This window comes from Mustela erminea, chromosome 10 (genome assembly GCF_009829155.1).
Source record: "Mustela erminea isolate mMusErm1 chromosome 10, mMusErm1.Pri, whole genome shotgun sequence".
Taxonomy (NCBI): Eukaryota; Metazoa; Chordata; class Mammalia; order Carnivora; family Mustelidae; genus Mustela; species Mustela erminea.
The window spans coordinates 3,776,316-3,797,140 of NC_045623.1; the positions used below are offsets into that span (position 1 = coordinate 3,776,316).

Below are 20,825 nucleotides of genomic sequence, written 5' to 3' on the forward strand. Positions count from 1 at the left end.
GGACTGACACACACATGAAACATCTGACTCATCCTAGGCTGTTCTTCCTGAGGAGAAGGATATGTCATTGCTCACCCGGTAGAGCCAAAGAAGGATTTCCTGGATAGAGAAGGAGCTTGACAAGTGTTTTTAGGACCTAGAGAGTGACACATGGAACCAAGAAGTCAGGGGGAATTCCTGGTGTTCTCCCAGGCAGGGCAGACTCCACAATAAAAGGGCCATGGTTGTACCTTCCTCAACCAGCTTGGATATATCCTCACAGGACATGTGCACTTGGAGTAGCAAGTGAGTGAAATGGTTCAGCCACCTGGGGAGAACACCTCACAACTGCCCAGGACCTCTTGGGGCTGCACATAGGGGATGCTGAATGTGGACCTTGATTCAGCTTTTTTAGTAGGTGTGATGGGAACTGGAAGGGTTAGTATTGATAAGGATGGGTAAGTTAGTGGATAGACATGTCTTCATCTCACGAATGGAATTTATAGAATGACTTTTTTTTTTTTGAGAAATATGGACACTATTCACTATAATATAACAAGCTTCAAGTGAGAGAAATGGATGCTACAAATGTTAAGTGATCTTCCCCAAGTCCCAGAAGGAGGATGTGTAAAGTCATTACAAACTGGATAATGGACATCCCAATTTTCATTCTAGTACTCCTTCATTTCGGATGGATTAGTTTGGATAAAATTACCATCTAAATTTAAAAAGAAAGTGGGATTTGGTGGAACACTTAAGTTAAAACAAAACAAAACCATCTGTACCCCAATGTTTATAGCAGCAATGGCCACGGTCACCAAACTGTGGAAAGAACCAAGATGCCCTTCAGTGGACAAATGTGGTCCATATACACTATGGAGTATTATGCCTTTATCAGAAAGGATGAATATGCAACTTTTGTAGCAACATGGACAGGACTGAGTGAAATAAGTCAAGCAGAGAGAGTCAAGTATCACATGGTTTCATTTATTTGTGGAGCGTAACAAATAACATGGAGGACATTGAGAGGAGAAGGGAGTTGAGGGAAATTGGAAGGGGAGGTGAACCATGAGAGACTATGGACTCTGAAAAACAACCTGAGGGTCTTGAAGGGGCGGGGGGTGGGAGGTTGGGGGAACAAGGTGGTGGGTATAAGGGAGGGCACATATTGCATGGAGCACTGGGTGTGGTGCAAAAACAATGAATATGTTATGCTGAAAAGAAATTAAAAAAAAATAAATAAGGTTGTATGCTAATATTCCTATATTCCAGGATTGGATGTTTAGCTGCAAGATAGCTCTTGCTTACAGCTTGCTTGCCTTTGACAACTAAGTCATGCGGGGGGGGGGGGGGCGGGCAGGTTATACTACATCCCTCAAATATCATCACCAAATGTGCTAAGGAGGACAAGATGTGCAGAACAAAACAATAGGGAAGGGAGAAAGGGTTAGATACTGGCCACAGAAATGGGCCTCTCTTGAAGTCAAACCCTTGACCTTGACCAAGTTCAGAGATTATGTGACCAGAAAGAGCCCTAGAGAAATAGAAAATAGCCCCCCTCCTCAGCAAAATCCAAAAGTCACTGAGGAGGGTGAATCAGCGGGGGAGCCTTCCTCTGTCATCAACCCGACGAAGGACATTTCTGCTCATTTCTAAGGTGGGTTGCTGTGATATCACTGTTAGTAATTTCCACACACATGCACCTTTCAGGTGGGGTGCCCTTTCAGGTATTGACTGGAAGCTCTCTTGTCCCTCCCCCACACCATAGACTCTATTCTTCCCTACTCCAGGCTGAGCATAAGCCATTACTCCCCCCACACACTGTGACACAATTTTTGTTTTTTTCTCCTTGTTGTCTTCCTTTGAACTAGCAATAGGTACTCCCTGGATACCCACCTTTCTATCAGATTTCTCCCTGATTCCTAAACCAATCTTAGGATATGGTCATTGTTTATCCCATTTCAAATGTAAGGCTAAGGAAAAACAAAGGTAGTTGATTTGTTCCTCTTCATACAGCTAGTAGTTGACAACAAGGGATCAATAGCCAAGTCCTTCTGACCTAAGCTCCCAGCTTCTCAGTTCCACATGTGGTTACATTGTTGATGTAAGACCTGCTGGGTGCCTCCCCTAAATTGGGTACTGCTCAGATGGCAGAGTCCAGGGAATGCTGTAGACCAGGGGGTCACCTTAGGGTAGAAAGAAGGACTAATCACAGAAAAACCTTCCTACAGTCTTTTTTTTTTTTTTTTAAGATTTTGTTTATTTATTTGCCAGAGAGATTGAGAGAGAGAGAGAGAGTGCACAGGCAGGCAGAGTGGCAGCAGAGGCAGAGGGAGAAGCAGGCTCCCCGCCGAGCAAGGAGCCCAATGTGGGACTCCATCCCAGGATGCTGGGATCATGACCTGAGCCGAAGGCAGCCGCTCAACCAACTGAGCCACCCAGGTGTCCCACCTTCCTACATTCTTAAGGTATTTTCTTATTTGGCAGCTGCTGCCCATGGTGGGAACTCTGATTTGGCAGATGTGCTAGAAAGTTTGATTGGAAGGTTTTCCCTGAGGCTAGGGATATGGTGGTTTGAAGAGGTACCAACAACAGAAGAAAACAAATGCAACAACAGCAACAAAAAAGTATTTCCTATTTCTTAGATTCTCTTCAACCCTGAAAGATGTCTTTTCAGCAACAGCAACAATGCAAAATCCCTTGTCAGACCCCTCCCCAGGTTCCTGAGTCCTACCCTCCCCAGGTCCCTGTGCCTTGCCCTCCCAAAGGGCCTGAGCCATGTCTCCCACCCCTCAGCCAGCATAAGTGCCTCCCTATGCAACCTCCCCCATGCCAAGAATATCTGCCAAAGCAAAAGTGATTTCTCTGAAGCCACCCTCCTCAACTTGGTCATGAAGCAGATGGACTCTCTTTCCTTTCGCCATAGGTTTTATTTTCACCCAATAACATGGAACCACTTATGGCCCCAGAAGAGGTTAATTTTCCAAATTCAAGGTGAATCTTCCATGATTTGTCCACCAGCTTTTCTCATTTTACCCCAAACAGTAGAAGTTGGCCAGATGTGACATGTTCTCAAGGCAGTCCTTGGAGCCTGGATAGGTGTGTTCTTCTCTGGCTATCATCAGCTATAATGGGCCATTCTTCCACCATAGCACTCTCTACCCACAGTGATATTCATCTCTCCATAACAACTTCTACCTCTGGAAGCTGAAGAAGAATCCCACAAAGGAAAGAAAACAATAACTTTTCTTTAGGTTTCAAAAGGGAAAACAGAATTCTTCTAAATGATCTTAAAATTCACATGAAAAGATACTCTCCTTTCCTACATCCCCCAGAGTAGTTGTTGAAGTTTTCTGCCTTCTTTACACCTCCTCCACTCCATCTCTCATGGTTAGTTAGACCCTTCTTGGGACCAACCCCTGGCTCTGTGGTCCCTTCCCCAGTCCCACTGGAATCATGCCCTTGACTCTCTGTTTGATCTATTAAAAATATCATCCCTAAGGAAACTTGACTTTTGTACAGTTACTACTCAGACCATTATGGGTATAGACAAGGTTTGGGAAGCTGGGGAATGGAAAAAGTTACATAAAAGGAGTAATGGCTTATACAAGGAAACAGAGCACAGGGAAAGAGGGAGGAACTCCTCCTTAGAAACACCCCCCACCCAGTCTCCAAATCCAATTGACTAGCCCCAAATATGGGCTCTACCTTCAGCTCCTCAGCCTTCTTTCCAGAGGAAACCCACTCTAGGGAAAGGAGATGGTGAGCACTGGTGATGGAGTGATAGGACAGCTGAGAATCTGTGGGGTCAGCAGGACTCTCGGGGAAGAGGAGAGTAAATATTCCCTTTGAATTGAATTTAGATAATTATATCATCCTTCAGAACATCATGTGACCTCCACTGTGTACACTGATAAATTATGTATCTTTAACTAAGAACCCAAATGCCTCCCCTATATTAGATACTGTGGGATTTTTTTTTTTAATTTTTATTTTTTATAAACATATATTTTTATCCCCAGGGGTACAGGTCTGTGAATCACCAGGTTTACACACTTCACAGCACTCACCAAAGCACATACCCTCCCCAATGTCCATAATCCCACCCCCTTCTCCCAAACCCCCTCCACCCAGCAACCCTCAGTTTGTTTTGTGAGATTAAGAGTCACTTATGGTTTGTCTCCCTCCCAATCCCATCTTGTTTCATTTATTCTTCTCCTACCCACTTAAGCCCCCATGTTGCATCACCACTTCCTCATATCAGAGAGATCATATGATAGTTGTCTTTCTCTGCTTGACTTATTTCGCTAAGCATGATACACTCTAGTTCCATCCATGTTGTCGCAAATGGCAAGATTTCATTTCTTTTGATAGCTGCATAGTATTCCATTGTGTATATATACCACATCTTCTTGATCCATTCATCTGTTGATGGACATCTAGGTTCTTTCCATAGTTTGGCTATTGTGGACATTGCTGCTATAAACATTCGGGTGCACGTGCCCCTTTGGATCACTACGTTTGTATCTTTAGGGTAAATACCCAATAGTGCAATTGCTGGGTCATAGGGCAGTTCTATTTTCAACATTTTGAGGAACCTCCATGCTGTTTTCCAGAGTGGCTGCACCAGCTTGCATTGGATACTGTGGGATTTGCTCTAATACAAGGAATGGCAAAAAACAAACAAACAAACGAACAAACACATGGTAATTTTAAAACTCCCCTGAGGCATCAAGGGGTAGGGGCCCACAATGTGTGATGCCATGTAACAGCTCTGTTTTTTTACTGTTTTTAGAAAGATGCAAATATAAACCATAAAACTTTGTGGGGGAGACAAGAAAACAGAACAGCCACCAGAACTCTAAATGACTGTGTTTGTGAATGGATACAATCTTGTGACTGAATGGCTGAATGATGTCTCCCAAAGATGTCCATGACTTAATCCTGGGAATTTGTGGATATGTTACTTTACAGGATTAAAGGGATTTCGTAGGTGGGGATATGAAGGTGAAGTGAAGGATATGGAGATGGGGAAAGTGTCCTGGATTATCCAGGTGAGCCCAGCGTACTCACAAGGCTTCTTATAAGAGGGAGTCCGGAAGATCAAGAGTGAGTCACAGGAAATGTAATGATAGAAGCAAGATATAGGAGTGATATGAACAAGGGGCCATGGGCCAAGGAATTCAGGCAGCCTCTAGAAGCTAGAAAAGGCAAGAAAACAGATTCTCCTTTGAAAGTTCCAGAAGGAACACAGCACTGCCAACATCTTAATTTTAAACTGACTTCTAGAACTCTAGGACAATAAAATCACATTGTTTTAAACCACTGAGTTCATGGTGATCTGTTACAGCACATAGAAAACTAAAAGAAACTTCATTCCCTCTGCTTAAAATTCCCGAAGAAGACAGGATGTGGGAGGATGAGGCAGGGGGCAGGGGCATAAAGGGAACTTGGCTCATGAGTCCTGAAGCCCCTAAACTAGATCTAGTGGCCTGCTGGAGATGACACTCAAGAGAGCTGATTGTTAAATATTCAGAAATTTGGAAGCCTGTTGTTAAATCATTGGTAGCTTGAAATTGTCCAGGATTTACACCCTGAAAAGCACACAGATCCAGGCTCTGCTCTTCTCCCTGCAGCAGTGTTACCAGACACCATCGATTAGTCCCAGCTTGGGGGCTGATAAATTCAACAGTGCTGTGATGGGAGACTGCCAGGTGGCAGGGGGCTATGGGTACCTTCTAGCAGCTGAAGACTTCAGTCTTACACCTGGGAGAATCTGAATCCAGGATGAGGGTCCAAGCTCTAAAAAGGAACACAGGAACCATCACCTTGATTTCAGCCTGGTGAGACCCTGAACAGGGGTCCCAGCTAAGCCATGCCCACACCTCGGAACCATGAGATAGTCAGTATGTGTTGGTTAAGCTGCTGTTTGTGTGGTTTGTTATTAGCAATAGCAAACTAACCTACATTCTATAAATGGTTTCTTGCCCTCCCAAATATTCTCTTCCACAGGTTTCTAGTCTTTTTTTTTTTTTGTCTTTTTTTTTTTTTTTAATTTTAAACCATTGTTTACACAGTCCCAAGTCCTGGTTCTATCCCATCTTTGTCTCTCTCATCTTGAGACATTCAGATGACACTATTCCCCCAGCTATTAGGAGTGGATCTAACAGGACAAACACAAGGATAAGTCTCTCCAGAAGAGAGGCACAGGATCCATGTTCTTAATTGAATTGCTTGTAGATGTGGCTGTGGTGGTTCCTGTGATCGTGGCTAATTCCAGGGGATAGAATGGCAGTCACAAAGGGTAAAAAGTGTAAAAAAAAAAAAAATGTGTGAGTAGGCAATGACACTCCTCTCCCCTCTGGGACCCTCATGATTATTGTCCCACTGTGAATATCCAGCCCACCAATGAAGGGCTTCTGTTAGAAGTGTGAGAGAGGTTCCATCACAGCAGAAATAAAGGAAAGGTCCCCCAACCCTCCCCAGATCCCTGAGCACTACCTACTGGCTTCAGCCAGCATTTATGCTGCCAGTGCAGGGCCCATGGTGCTCCCAGGAATGCCCACCAAAACAGACATGCAACCTCTGAGGCCACCACTTAAGTTCTTCTCATTGCACCTCCTTCCCCCACTGAGCACCACACAGTCCCACAAAATTCCAGCTCTCATGGGCTCCAAATATAAAACCTTCACAGTCCCCTGGCTTTCCATGAACAGTTAAACAACCTACCACGGGTCCTATAACAATAGGGATTAGACCAGAATAGCCTGATGGGTGTTTCCTTCCCGTTCTGTCTTCTGATTAGAGCTGGTTCTTCTTGCAGCTTCAGGTCCAGTGTTGCCTCCTGGTGGTGAGAAGATCATTAGGAAAACCGTTCTCTCCCTCCTCCCATGTTAAAAATATGAAGCACTGGGTGTTATACACAAATTACGAATCATGGAACACTACATCAAAAACTAATGAAGTACTGTATGGTGACTAACATAACATAATAAAAATATAAAATAAAATAAAAATATGAAGACCTTGTAAAGCAAAAATGTTTCCAGAATTAACAAGAGCTGTCCTAAATCATCTGAAATTTCCCCAGAATTTCCTGGCTTTCCAATCCCACTTTTAGGGAAGGAAATGGGTCCCCAGTGTTTTTTGCATGCACAAAGATTAACCCTGCAAAAGGTACCCAGTGTGCCAAAGGGGCTTCTCTTCAACTCTGCTGTCTCCATTCAGACATCTCTCTCAGTGAGACCCCATAATTTTCCCCCTTGCAGGGAGATGGGAAGGTGACAGAGTCATAGGAGCACACAGGAAACAGAAGCTGGTTGGAAAACCTTGGGAAGAGTTTGAGGAGAATATGGGTCATAGCAGAGGGAGTGGGGAACTCTGTTCAAGGGAATGACTCCCACCTTCCCACGGCCTCAGCCTCCATGATAGCTGCTTCCCTTACAGGTCCACCCTATCTTGTATCTTCCCTTTACTCCTGAAGTAGATCTCTCCAGGCAGGGGATTTGGGAGGGTTGGGGGTGGGAGGAGGAAGGATTCTGGCCAAGGAGGGCACTAGTTCCAGAGAAGGGAAGATTGACCCTCTAGGCTGGATACTTGACATGTGAGTCCATCTCTATTTGCTGTATCCTGGACAAATATGGGTGGTCTGGGATTTCTAGCCCATAGGCCCAAAGAGGTGTGCCTCCTGGGGTCTCTGGGCTGATATAGATATACTGACAATGGAAGCTGACCTTTGGAGACGGATCTCTTCATTATCATCTCCACCTTCATGGAGCCAGATCTCCCTCCCCTAACAAATAGTTTATTTTGTTCTTTTTTTTTTTAAGATTTTATGAGTTTATTTGACAAAGAGATAGAGAGCACAAGTAGGCAGAGCAGCAGGCAGAGGGAGAGGGAGAAGCAGACTCTCCACTGAGCAGGGAGCCTGATGTGGGGCTTGATCCCAGGACCCTGGGAACACACCCTGAGTCGAAGGCAGACACTTAACCAACTGAGTCACACCGGCACCCCTAGTTTATTTTATTCTTAACTCCTCGGCTAGATTTTGTCTTGTATATCCACTCGTTCATTCCCCAAACATTCACTGAGCATTTATTATCTATCAAGTCCTGTGCCAGCACTGAAGATGCAAAGAGGAATAAGAAGGTCCTTCTCTGGAGCAGGGCACCCTGTGAGGCAGGAAACAGAAGTATACACAGGCCTTGCCTCCCAGTAGAACAGGTGAGGGCACCAAGCTGTAGGGAATGTACTGGGGATGTTCAGAGATAGCATCTCTTAACTATAACCATATAGGGCCCAGGGACATCAGCATGGAAGGTGGAGTTTTCAAGATGAGCTTGGAAGGTGAGAAGAAAAATAAACATCAATCGGACAAGAAGGGAAATGAATTCCAGTTTAAGAGAAGAACAATGGGAAAGTTACTGAAATATTACTGCATTTCTTCATTGATATTAAGCATCAGTCACTGAGAGACCAAGACATGCTGAGCTATGTGCTGGGGATTAGGAGTACAGAGATAAAAATAAGTGTTTCCTGATCTCCTAGACTAGCCCATCATTTGAGGGAGAGAAGTTGGGAAATAAGTATGCAAAATGGGGGTGAAATCTTAGAATGAGCCTGGCTCAGGCAACTAACAGCCTGGAAGAGTCAGATAAATCATGCCAAAGACAAAATGTCCTAGAAGTTCAAGGAGAGAAGAGGGCAGTAGGAGAAGAGGAATGGAAAGAAGGAGGATGTGACTGGCGGAGAAAAAAGCATAGAGTCAAAAAACCCCAACACATTTTGGGAACCATAAGTAGTTTAGAAAAATGAGATGAAATATTATACACTCAACTTTTGAGACCTTTGAGCCTTATCTTCAATATGATGGTAAAATTGGGGTTTATCTTCTAAAATTGGCTGTAAGAGTGCTGCAGAGGATGAATTAGAGCTGGGGCACTTTGGGGCACCTGTGACAATGACAACTTCAATGAAGCAATAGCAGTTATCATGAAGGTGATGGGGGCTGGCTAGAAGGAGGTGCATACTGTGGGTTGCAATACCAGCCTGGGGCATGAGCCTGCAGTTTGGGAGATAGAACTGGCAGGTGCTGCTAGCACATTTAGTGTAAGGCTGAGTGGGAGGTAGGAGGTGGGGTGATCCTAGGTTTTTGGTCTGGAGGTCTCAGTATATGGGAACACACCTCACAGAGTTGGAAAGAATAAGACAACATGTAAGAAAGGATGTAGAAGGTGACAAATTCTGATTTTGTGAAATCAGTTTGAAGTGCCAAAGAATATCCAATGAATGTTAATATTTAGGCCTGGAGAAAAGGGAAGAGCGTGGGCTTTGGATTTGTTTGGCATAGAGGTGGTAGAAAACATTGGTAGAGAAAGAGGTCAGCAGTAATGTGTCAGGTGAATGAAGTCAAGTGGAGTTGAAAGGACTGAGCAGAGGAGGAAGAGGTCATGGAGGAGGGCAGAGGAGGCCAGAGAAATGAGCCATCATTCAGGTATTAGAGGAACCCAAGTGAGAGGAGTGAAAGAGGGAATATAAGAGTATCAAATAACTGCAGTAAGGTCCAACTGTATCAATACAGAACCACGTCCATGAAGATGCCATAGATTTCCTAATACACAGTGAATGAGCAAAAGTGCACAAACATCAGGAAAATATCACTAAGAGTAATTGAGGAAAGAAAGGGGAGGATCATGAACGTTTCCCATGTGCCACATATGGCCCACAAGAAAGGGAGAGCTGTCTCTTTCTGCCATGTGAAATCTTATCCAACAGGGCTGCCTAGAGGGAAGGTAATTGCAGCAGAGAGAAGCTGGAGGGAAGATGCCAAATGCCTCGGCACTGTAGGAGTTATACATACTCAACACTGTGTTCAATACCTCAGTGAGGGGTGACAGGATCTCCTGAAGAACATATTCAAATTTCCCACAAGAGAAAAAGTCAGTTTTAACCACCTGCCAAGCCCAGAAAGCTCCTAAGTATCAGGACACCAGAACAATATCATTCAGATAAGGACTTCCTTGCCCCTTCTGCCTCTTACCTCTGCAGCCCCTTTCCTGAAACCAGGGGTATTTGGGCAGGTGAAGGAAGAAGAGGAGAAAATCAAAAAAGCAAACAGAGATGTTTTTCTTTCTGGTCCCAGAGAGAAAGAGAAGGAAATCCAATGTTCAAGGAAATATACCTTCTAACTACTGAAATAACATTGTTTAGAATAAATAGAAGTTATTAGAGAACTTATTGTCTAAGCATGATCCTAGAAGTCTATCATATGCTAGAGATTCCATCCCAGGAGGAAGGGAAGAGCTAACCCCACAGAGAGGGTCGTAAAAGGCACCAATGGAAGAAATAGATTTGCTTTCTGACTTTATCCTGTGAGGGCTATTTATTCAACAAGAATTACGCAGATATGAGGAAGTGGTGATGCAACATGGGGGCTTAAGTGGGTAGGAGAAGAATAAATGAAACAAGATGGGATTGGGAGGGAGACAAACCATAAGTGACTTTTAATCTCACAAAACAAACTGAGGGTTGCTGGGGGGAGGGGGTTTGGGAGAAGGGGGTGGGATTATGGACATTGGGGAGGGTATGTGCTTTGGTGAGTGCTGTGAAGTGTGTAAACCTGGTGATTCACAGACCTGTACCCCTGGGGATAGAGTATTATGCCTCCATCAGAAAGGATGAATACCCAACTTTTGTAGCAACATGGACGGGACTGGAAGAGATTATGCTGAGTGAAATAAGTCAAGCAGAGAGAGTCAATTATCATATGGTTTCACTTATTTGTGGAGCATAACAAATAGCATGGAGGACATGGGGACTTAGAGTGGAGAAGGGAGTTGGGGGAAATTGGAAGGGGAGGTGAACCATGAGAGACTATGGACTCTGAAAAACAATCTGAGGGTTTTGAAGGGACAGGGGGTGGGAGGTTGGGGTACCAGGTGGTGGGTATTATAGAGGGCACGGATTGCATGGAGCACTGGGTGTGGTGCAAAAATAATGAATACTGTTATGCTGGAAATAAAAAAAAATAAATAAATAAAAAATAATAAAAAATAAAAAATTAAAAAAAAAAAAGAATTACGCAGAGAGATAGAAAAAGACAGAAAAAGAAGATTTCCCATGAAAAAACAGAGAGGGGAGTCCAAGTGAAGTTAAACTGCTGATACAGAATTCCCTGACCTGATATAATATGCAGGCATACAGATCCTGCAGGCTTTCACAGATAAACCACAGAATGGTCCGCCTGTCTCATATTCATGTGAACTCCATCAGGAACTTTGGCTAGAAGGCAGAAAAAAATGATACGGAAAAGTGAGATTTCAGGGCCAAGATCTGGTGAGGGGAGCAGGGAGAGATTCAGCAAGCCAAGGGATGAAAGAGCCAGGAAAGCACTAACGAAAATAATAACTCGTATGTACAGTAAACATTTATTAACAGCTTGGGAGGGTCAGACAAATCATGCCAAGGACAAAATGTCCTAGAATTTCTTACTTCATTCATACTTCATTCACAGAATCTCATTCAATCTTCACAGCAAACTATGAGTACAGTGCGAGTGTAGGGTGTATGCTTTGTGCTTAGAAATGTGCCTGACATATTGTAAGCACTCAATATAAGTCACATTTTGTCCTAAGGTAAGTGCTATTATTTTCACATTTTATGTATGAGGGAACTGAGACTTAGAAAGTGAAGTCAATTACCAGGGGTCATTGGTAAGTAAAAAATGAAGGTGGGATTTAAACCTAGGGATCTGCATCCAGCGTCCTCATTCTTAATCTAGGGGCTTTGATACCCACTCCTCTCCCCTTGCAGCCTCTTTCCCTCTAGACCCAGCAGCTCCAGAAGCTGTTCTGTGTTGACCTCAGTAGTGCTTTGCTGCCAGCCATGCTGCTGACCAAACACTGAGCCAAGGGTGAGTGTGATAGCCGGGAGATTAACATAACACTGCCTTGCCCTTTAAAGGAGGGTTTTAAAGACTGGCACGATGATGGACAAATGACCAAGTGAAAGTCCAATGGATAATATACTTTCATTCAGTGGGAATTTATTGAGCAAGAAATAGGACAGGGAAGAAGCAAGTAGGAGGACAGGACTGCAGCCAGGCAGAGGCCAGTAGAAATCACCACATATTTTCCGTCCTTCCTTCCTTCCTTCCTTCCTTCCTTCCTTCCTTCCTTCCTTCCTTCTTTCTTTCTTTCTTTCTTTCTTTCTTTCTTTCTTTCTTTCTTTCTTTCTTCCTTGCTTTTTTTCTAGATTATTTATTTGAGAGAGAGAGAGTGCACATGGCAAGGGGGGGCAGAGAGTCTTAAGCAGACTGCAGCTGAGCATGGAGCCCAACACAGGGTTTGATCTCCTGATGCTGAGATCACAACCTGAGCCAAAGCCAAGAGTCAGATGCTTAACTGACTGTGGCACCCAGGTGCCCCCAAATCACGACGTCATTTGACATCACCATCACAAATAACTGCCTGAAGGCTAGCGTTGGTCCAGAGCTGAACAGCAGGTGGAGCTGAGTCTCTTGAGATGGGTACAGAAATTGCTTCTCAACAGCTTTGAAGGCTGTAACAATGAAAAGGATAGGGCAAAGAAAATGAGTGTTGAGGGGTAGGTTGTACCAACACAAGGGGTCTGATACCAGTTGTCCTGGTGGAGTTAAATTCTGGCCCACACTCCCCTTTTATTTGGGTTCATTTGGGTTTCAATTGTGTATGACATTCCTTCTCCTTTGTAAATACCAAATAAACCATATACTGGTGTTCCCCATTCTCCCTAGTACATTGTCTCTTCTCTCTTCCAAACCTCTCATCCTTATCCACTCAGCAAACACCTGTTGTACTCAGTCAAACTCAAGTTCTTAGTCTGCTCAGTGGCACAGGACTGGAACCACATTCCCAATTACCATTCAAGATGTTCCACTGTGACCACACAACATGCACAGACTTAAACTCATCTTTTTCTCACACAAATCTATTCTGTTTCCTCATCACCCATTAATAATAATACCTGGGAGTCATCTTTCATAATTTTCTTCTAAGCTTCCCATTAACTGAATCTCATAAACATACTTCTCTGATGATACTTCTCTCATCAGCATGCTTTCACTACCACCACCACTGCCTTCCTTCAGACTTGGAGATGTTTATAACCTCTTTGAAACAGACTAGTGCAACGTTTGACCCATCCCCCAGTCTGTCTGACACTTTGCTGTCAGAATCTCTGTCAACACCTTAGACGTGATCCTTTCACCATTTTAACCAAAAGGCACTCATGGCTGTCAGTGAATGACTGCCAAGATGAACTTTCTGAGTTCAAGGAATTATGTATTCCACTCCATTTGTCTTTCCCACACCAACTTCCTTCTATGACCCCAGGCACAGATCTGTTCCAACCACAGAGACCCACTGGCCAGTCCTTTGAAAAGGCAAGGAAGAAACTTTCTCAGAGGCAAATCTTTCTACTCTAAGACCAGATCTGGGATTAACCCAGTATGTCAGAACTGGTCAGGAGCATCAAACTCAAGTTCTTTACAGTAAGCAGGGTTTATCAAGGATACCAAGGGTAGCCACTCCCCAATTGAACAAAAATTGCAAAGCACAACAATCAGTGAGTTATAGGCAGAAAGGAAGAAAAAGAGCTAAAATAATCCCTGGACTTTGGCTAGGTTGTGTGGAGTATTATAAAGAGGCTTCAGAATCTGATATTAGAAAAATAGGAAGGAGATAACCAAAATGTTTGTGGGCAATCGGGAAAGGTCTCCTAGAAAGGTGGAGAAGGGGTTAAAAGGAGTTAAAAGTTAAAAGGAGTTAAAATTTGGGGGTAAAGAGAGATCATGTGTAAACAGAGATTTTCTGCTCCTAGCAACAGTGAACCTCCCTATACTTAGAGTTCAGTAGTCTTCATTATGGTCTGATTTCACCAGCATAAATTTTGAGTGACCCTGGGAGAGAACATGACACCAAAGGAGTGTTGATTAAACACAAGCCCTATTTTCAAGGGCCTGAGTTGAGCTCGGAGCTCTGGAGTCACACAACAATCACTACCTGATGATGAAGTGATGAGGTCACAAGTGGGGCTCCCCTCCCCAGCCTTGGCTTCCTCAGAGCTAAGCAGAGGAACCAGAGGGAAAATCCACCTTCTCACACACAGCAATACCATCCACCTCATTTGACTACTTGTCAAGTTCACTACCAACACAAAGGGGTGAGTTGCATTTGGACAACCGCAAATGCCCCATCTTTTCCCTCTCCTTTCCTAAGAGTGACTTAAAGGACTCCAGACATTGAACAGGGTTAAGATAATGGCAATTTTTGAATGAAAGCATCCCTTCATTTTCAGAAGCAAGAACTGGGCTATGCCTCATTTGAAATAGAGATTCTTAACAAATTTTGAGTTTAACTTAATTATCTCTCCAGAGAGCCATATTGCTTTCAAAACTAAATTAGATAAATGTATACTTTTATATTGTTAAAGGAAATCAAAGGAGTGTCAAATTAGATACAGCTTGCAAGTATTGTCAGGGATTGAAAAGCCCTGCTCATATCTAGAAATCAAATCATCTATAGAAGACCTAACTCAGGGCAAAACTTAACAGAGGAGGAAAAAAAATTCTTTCTTAAAATTATATTATGTGGCTCTCAAATTCATATTTTCAGAAGAATTAGAATTTCCCTGTTCATCTCCTCCTTTCCTGAGTTCTTCCCTTCCCCTAATCATGGGGAGGAGTCACAGAGTGGCCTATGGTAGTCCAGCCATGGTAGAATTAAGTTTCTTTCCATCCCCAGTTTTCAAGTGAAGAAAGCAATTCTCAAGGCGCTGAGGGCTTAGGGAAAACACAGGAATGAAACAAGTGTCCTGAGTCCCTAAACCTGGTAACATAGTTTCTCATTCCATCTCCAGAGGGTTAGAGTAGTAGCCCTGCAGGAATTGTTTCAAACCCTTGCTGTGCCATGAGTGCTTTTAGCAGTTGGATCGAATTCATGACTTCAGAATAATGTACTTAAATTAATTAAAAGACATGGAGTTACAAAAGATGCCACTTATACTGATAACATATGATTAAATATGTTTTTATCATGGGGCAGGGTTAGTTCCAGGACCCTAGGTTGAAAACTCCTGCTGAGGGATATGGAATTGAGACAAGGTAAGTGAACAAAAAGCAGGGTAAGGGTGAAGAGACCAAGAGATGTTGTCACCAATGACTCCAAGGACAGAAGGACAGCTCTAGACCCCGAACCATCACAGGAAAGTTTTTCATAAAAGCAAGGAGACCAGGAGGTGTGAGTGGGAAGCCTCCTGGTCCTCTTGCAGTGTGGTCTCCCACATATGACCTGTTGCATATTTCTTTACAGGACCCAGAAAATCAAAAGAGAATGTCGAGTGATGATAAAAATAAATCTAGTGAACCTAAGAATGAGCCCAAGAACTGTGATCCCAGGTGTGAACAAAAGTGTGAAGCCAAATGCCAGCCCAGCTGTTTAAAAAAGCTGCTGCAACGGTGCTCTGAAAAGTGCCCACGGGAAAAATGCCCAGCACCACAAAAGTGTCCACCGTGCCCCTCACCATGTCCCCCACCGTGTCCTCCTCCATGCCCAGCTCCCTTCCCCTCCAAGTCCTGTTCCAAATCCTGTCCTCCTAAATGTCCATCTCCCTGCCCACCCCCAGAGTGAGGCACCAAGGGTACCTCTCATTCCAGTACCTCCAGCGTCTCTACCATGTTCACCATCTTATCCTGAAAGCTGAAGCCATGAACTGACAAGTAAACGTGTTCCTCTGCTGCACAAGGCTTTCTTCTCCTGTTTTGCTTTGTTTTGACAGTTTGGGGTTTTGTTGTTGTTGTTTTCCAGCACTAAACCACCAAGAAACAATCCCTAGAGAGAGAGGCTATTCTGGCATTCTACAATTAACGGTTTTTGAAGACAGCCTCCCCTCTGGCCCTACCTGCTGCATAGGGATGTGGCATCTCCTGAGGGGTGCATCAGGGCCTTCAGACTGAGAGAGCCATAAATATGGCTGTTAACAGTGGCTCACCTCAGGAGCCCAAGCAGCCATGACAGAAGAATAAAGCAAAAGGGGAAAAGAAGAGTGGGATATAGAGGAAAGGTACAGTCTGGAAAGGCTCAGGAAAAACTATGCCCTCAGCTATTAATCCCACTGCATAATGCTTGTGCAGAACTCTCTGAAAACAGGCTGTGTGGGCTTCAGCTCTAGCTCTGTTCTAAGCTATGGTTTCCTGCTCTCCATAAAAGGAATGCTGATGCTAACAGTGGGCTTACAGGGTCTAGTCATGAGGCCTAGGAGGTAATGTGTGTCCAGAGCCTGATATACTGGGACATAGCCAGCACTCAAAGAGGGGAACACACCGCACCTGCCCAGTTTTCACATGTCACACCTGAACATAATTGCCCTGTGCATTTCTTCCTCATCAGGTACAATACTTAGGTTCTAACTTAAACCTATAAGCACAGCTAGGCATTCTTTTCAAAAATAAAAATTAAAAATAAATAAATAAATAAATAATTAGAAAAATAAAAATTAAAAAAAAAAAAAAGTACTACCTGGGTGGCTCAGTCAGTTGAGCCTCTGACTCTTGGTTTCAGCTTCATGATCTCAGCATCATGAGATTGAGCCCAACATCGTCAGGCTCTGTACTCAATGAGGGGTGTCTGTCTGAGATTCTCTCCCTCTCCTCCGTCTGCCCCTCCCCCACTCATGTTCACTCTCTCTAAAAAATCTTTTTTTTAATTAAATTTATTTTCAGCATAACAGTATTCATTATATTTTCACCACACCCAGTGCTCCATGCAATCCGTGCCTTCTATAATACCCACCACCTGTTACCCCAACCTCCCACCCCCCTCCACTTCAAACCCCTCAGATTGTTTTTCAGAGTCCATAGTCTCTCATGATTCACCTCCCCTTCCAATTTCCCCCAACTCCCTTCTCCTCTCTAACTCCCCATGTCCTCCATGCTATTTGTTATGCTCCACAAATAAGTGAAACCATTTTATTTAAGATTTTATTTATTTGCCTGCCAGAGATCACAAGTAGGCAGAGAGGCAGGTGGCGGGCGGGGTGGGGGTGGGGAGAAGCAGGCTCCCTGCTGAGCAGAGAACCGGATGTGGGGTTCTAACCTAGGACCCTGAAATCACAACCTGAGCCAAAGGCAGAGGCTCAACGCACTGAGCCACATAGGTGCCCCTCTAAAAAATAAATCTTAAAAAAAATAAAAATAAAATTGAAGTTGTGAATTACACTAATGTCAGGCTGATTTGGATACTGAACCATAACTATATAACAAGTCACCATGGAGAGAATTCCAGTGAAGGGTATGGGGTCTCTATTAGGGAAACATCCTGTGAATCTACAAAATTTCAAAAGGAAAGCTTTACATAAAAGAAAGGATAAATTCAAAAGCGCATCAATTAAGAATGAATGGGAAAAATATTCACAGCTGCTATGTTAAGTGAGGATTATTTACAAGTGACTATGGAAAGCCCACATCAACCTTGCTTAATTCACAAAAGGGAATATATCAGTTCACTTTGCTGGGAAGGGTATTAGAATAGGAAGGGGGCATAGAAATAGAACTGTAGGAAATGTGGTGTTAGGGCCTGGGATTGTGGTCACCATTTCAATCGCCCTCATCTCCACCAGTCTCTACCCCTCTTCAGGGTGGGTCTCCTTCCCTCCTAGGACCCCCTCCATGTGGCCAGGTGCAGACCCAGTTTGTTGATGAGTTGCACTTGAGATGCCCCTATTACTTCTGGGAAAGAAACCTGATTGCCCAGGAGTACCCTGTGGCCAGATGGAGAAGAGAGCTTTGCCACACAGACCAAACTAGTTTGTCATTACAACCCACAACATTCAAGTGGAACTAGGTTTAAGATTCTTTGTTATCACAGTAAGGGGAAATGAGAGAGGCCAAAGCTAGGGAGGCTCACTACAGAATCATGGCTCACAAAGAGCTTTCCATCCTTCTGAGTCTAGAAGCTGGTACAGGACCAAAGAGGTGCAGTAAGAATAGATAGTCCAAAATGTGCTCAAGACATCTGGGACCCCCACCAGACCAAGTCATATAATTAGGTAGGAGCAGAAGCAGATTTTTGGGACATGAGTGCTAGACAAGTCTTTAAGGCATGCAATCCCTCCTTTTCCAGATGTGAAGATTACTACCTTCTCTGACATGAAGAAGCCTTAGTGTTCCCCAAGCCCTGCAGAGAGGTGCCTCCTGGATACTGGGAACTTCTGGAGAGCCTAGTTTAGGGCATTAGGGTCCTATAGTCAACTGTTGGTAAAAGATGGACAACTCTTGAACCTCAGTAGAAATCATGAGTAAGGGTGGGAGAAAAGATGGAGAAGGAAAGAGAGAGCAGAAATAGCATTATAATGTGACAGCATCTTTCATCTATTTAATGATCACTTTCAAATAATAAAGCTGAAAATCCCAGTGCTATAGTGTGTCACTGTTGATGAGAGCATAAAGAGACAAAAATCACTTTAGTAAATAATTTGAGAAATATGGAAATATGTATCAGAAGTATAAAATGGTTTAATCCTTGGACCCAGTTGTTCCATGTCTTGGAATCTGGGCAAAGAAAAATAATTCCAAAATGGAAAAAAAGAAAAGTTATGTAAAAAGCTGATTATCACAGTGTGATTTAGAAATAATTTAGATATCTAATAGAAATTTGATCAAATACACTTTATTACTTGATGAAACTTTAATTATTAAAATGTATTAAAGGCAGGGGGAAGCAAGGTCCCAATAGGATATATAGCATAAAAGCAATCATGTCTAACCAAAAACTTCTATGAATGTTGACCATGATGATAGAAGGAAGTTTGTTAACATTCTAGTTATTTTATGACAATGGAGTTATGGTTAACCAATATAGTATTTTTATTTTCACTAGTCTTTGGATTTTCATAAATAAACTTTTATTTCTCATGTAATAGAAAAATGTATATAATCATAAATACTTCAGAAACCCACCAAAGTCCTTTCATTTGCTTAATGAACTAACTAACTAAATAAAAAATAAATAAAAGGAAAAGAAAGAAGAACCACTTCCTACACCTGAGTGCACACCTTGGTTGCCTTCTTTTGAGTGGTAGGGTCTCAGTCCCAGGTGTTCAGCAGCTCTGTGGCAGTGTGGGTTAGGGGCTGGTGCTCTCCTGGTTGGCTTTGAGGACTCTGGGCACAGACTAGGTGGAGGCCATCTCTGAGAACATGAAACCATCCATTTGCCAATTTAGTTCTCTTTTCTCCCATGTAAATGAAACCAAAGATACACATCTCTTAATGGCTACTTTCCCAACAAAAGGCTGGATCAAAGGCAATGCCAGGGAAGATGGCTAGAACATGATGAGTGTGCTACCTTCCTGCAGAATGCCATAATTACTCCTAGCCCCAGTGGCAGTCACTGGAGCCCTGCCCCAAATGGTAGAGAGCTGTATAAATAAATAAGCAACACCTGAAGAGTGGCACCATGAGAACCCTTAAGGTGTCAGTCTTGATGGCTCACAGATACTGTGATAGTGCAGGACCAAGCCTCTCCTGTCATGGAAAAGCTGTAAGAAGAGACTCTACCACAGACCCCTTTGCATAATTGGTTTCTTGAGAAGCAGGTAGTGGACTTGGATGTCCTCCCAGACCAGGCCAGCTGAGGGCGGTGCTGTGAGCTGGCCAGTGCTATATGAAAGGGCTGGCACACAATCACAAGGATGCCTTGCTTTGAAGCTCTGAAGCTGGAAGGAACCATAGAGCTCACTTTTATGTGTCCCCCACATGCAAGTGATAGCTGGGGAGATAGCCTCAAGGAGCCAGTTACCGAACCTGTCTTATTTTCATGTCTTGCTTTCACATGACCAAATATTCCAGCTAGGGACACGAGCACAGGCACGTGGGAGGCTTTATTGACGATGACAAGTCATAACTGCTTCTGTGCCGCAGTTGTTGATGCTCAGCAAAGAAATAGGCGGGTAAATACAGTAAGTCAATTGCCAAACATATAAAGATGCTAAGATACAAATTGATTGTAAAATGCATAACAGGGTATTTTCAGATGCACCACGTGCCTAAAACCTGTGATGCCTTACCTTACAGAGCTCTGTGCTCTCTCCCCGGCTTGAGGGAAATGATGCCCAGACTGAGGGTTTGTGCTTTTCCCATCAAAAATACCCCCATAGGGGGCGCCTGGGTGGCTCAGTGGTTTAAGCCGCTGCCTTCGGCTCAGGTCATGATCTCAGGGCCCTGGGATCGAGCCCCGCATCGGGCTCTCTGCTCAGCAGGGAGCCTACTTCCCTCTCTCTCTCTCTGCCTGCCTCTCCATCTACTTGTAATTTCTCTCTCTGTCAAATAAATAATTAAAATCTTTAAAAAAATAAAAATTAAAAAAATTAAAAAAAAATACCCCCATAGTTTCTCACCTACACCACCCAGAACCTCCGAACTAGTTTCTGAGGTTCCAAGTTTTCCTTCTAGTCCTTCCTCCAGTATAAGGCAGCCAGGGCAGACTGGCTAAAATCTAAATCTAAACATATCACTCCCTTGCTTAAAGCCTTAAAAGGTTCCCTTTTTCTAAACAACAGCTTGAATGACTTGACAAGTCACACACAAGTCTTCCCGCACTGCCCCCACCTCCTTGGTTGGCTTTACCTTGTTACTTCTCTCTCCTTCTAGAACTGTGCAGCCTAGCAACAGGTAAATTCTGGCACTTCCTGGCATGACAGAGAGTTTCTGGCCTGTGTGATTTTACACTTATCTGTCCCCTGCATTCTTTTTCCATTGAGTCCTCCTCTGAATGGTCTACTTGAGCAGATCTTCATCTCCCTCGGAACCCAACCTA

The 20,825-nt window shown here is 43.6% G+C and overlaps 1 protein-coding gene and 1 long non-coding RNA gene across 3 annotated transcripts; one reads left to right on the plus strand and one right to left on the minus strand.

The window, feature by feature from the left end:
* Positions 1–2,899: 2,899 nt before the first annotated feature.
* Positions 2,900–20,156, minus strand: LOC116567864. 2 transcript variants are annotated; one of them, XR_004276390.1, is made up of 3 exons: positions 20,077–20,156; positions 6,709–6,823; positions 2,900–3,186 (listed from the first exon to the last, which is right to left on the minus strand). It is a non-coding gene; the product is annotated as an uncharacterized LOC116567864 (long non-coding RNA). The 2 variants fall into 2 exon arrangements; XR_004276391.1 differs by lacking the exon at positions 20,077–20,156 and adding an exon at positions 19,067–19,189.
* On the plus strand, positions 14,046–15,755 carry LOC116567863 (late cornified envelope-like proline-rich protein 1). The gene is made up of 2 exons (XM_032303205.1): positions 14,046–14,178; positions 15,327–15,755. The coding sequence occupies exon 2, from the start codon at positions 15,348–15,350 to the stop codon at positions 15,642–15,644; it is 297 nt and encodes a 98-aa protein (XP_032159096.1). The 5' UTR covers positions 14,046–14,178; positions 15,327–15,347; the 3' UTR covers positions 15,645–15,755.
* Positions 20,157–20,825: the final 669 nt, after the last annotated feature.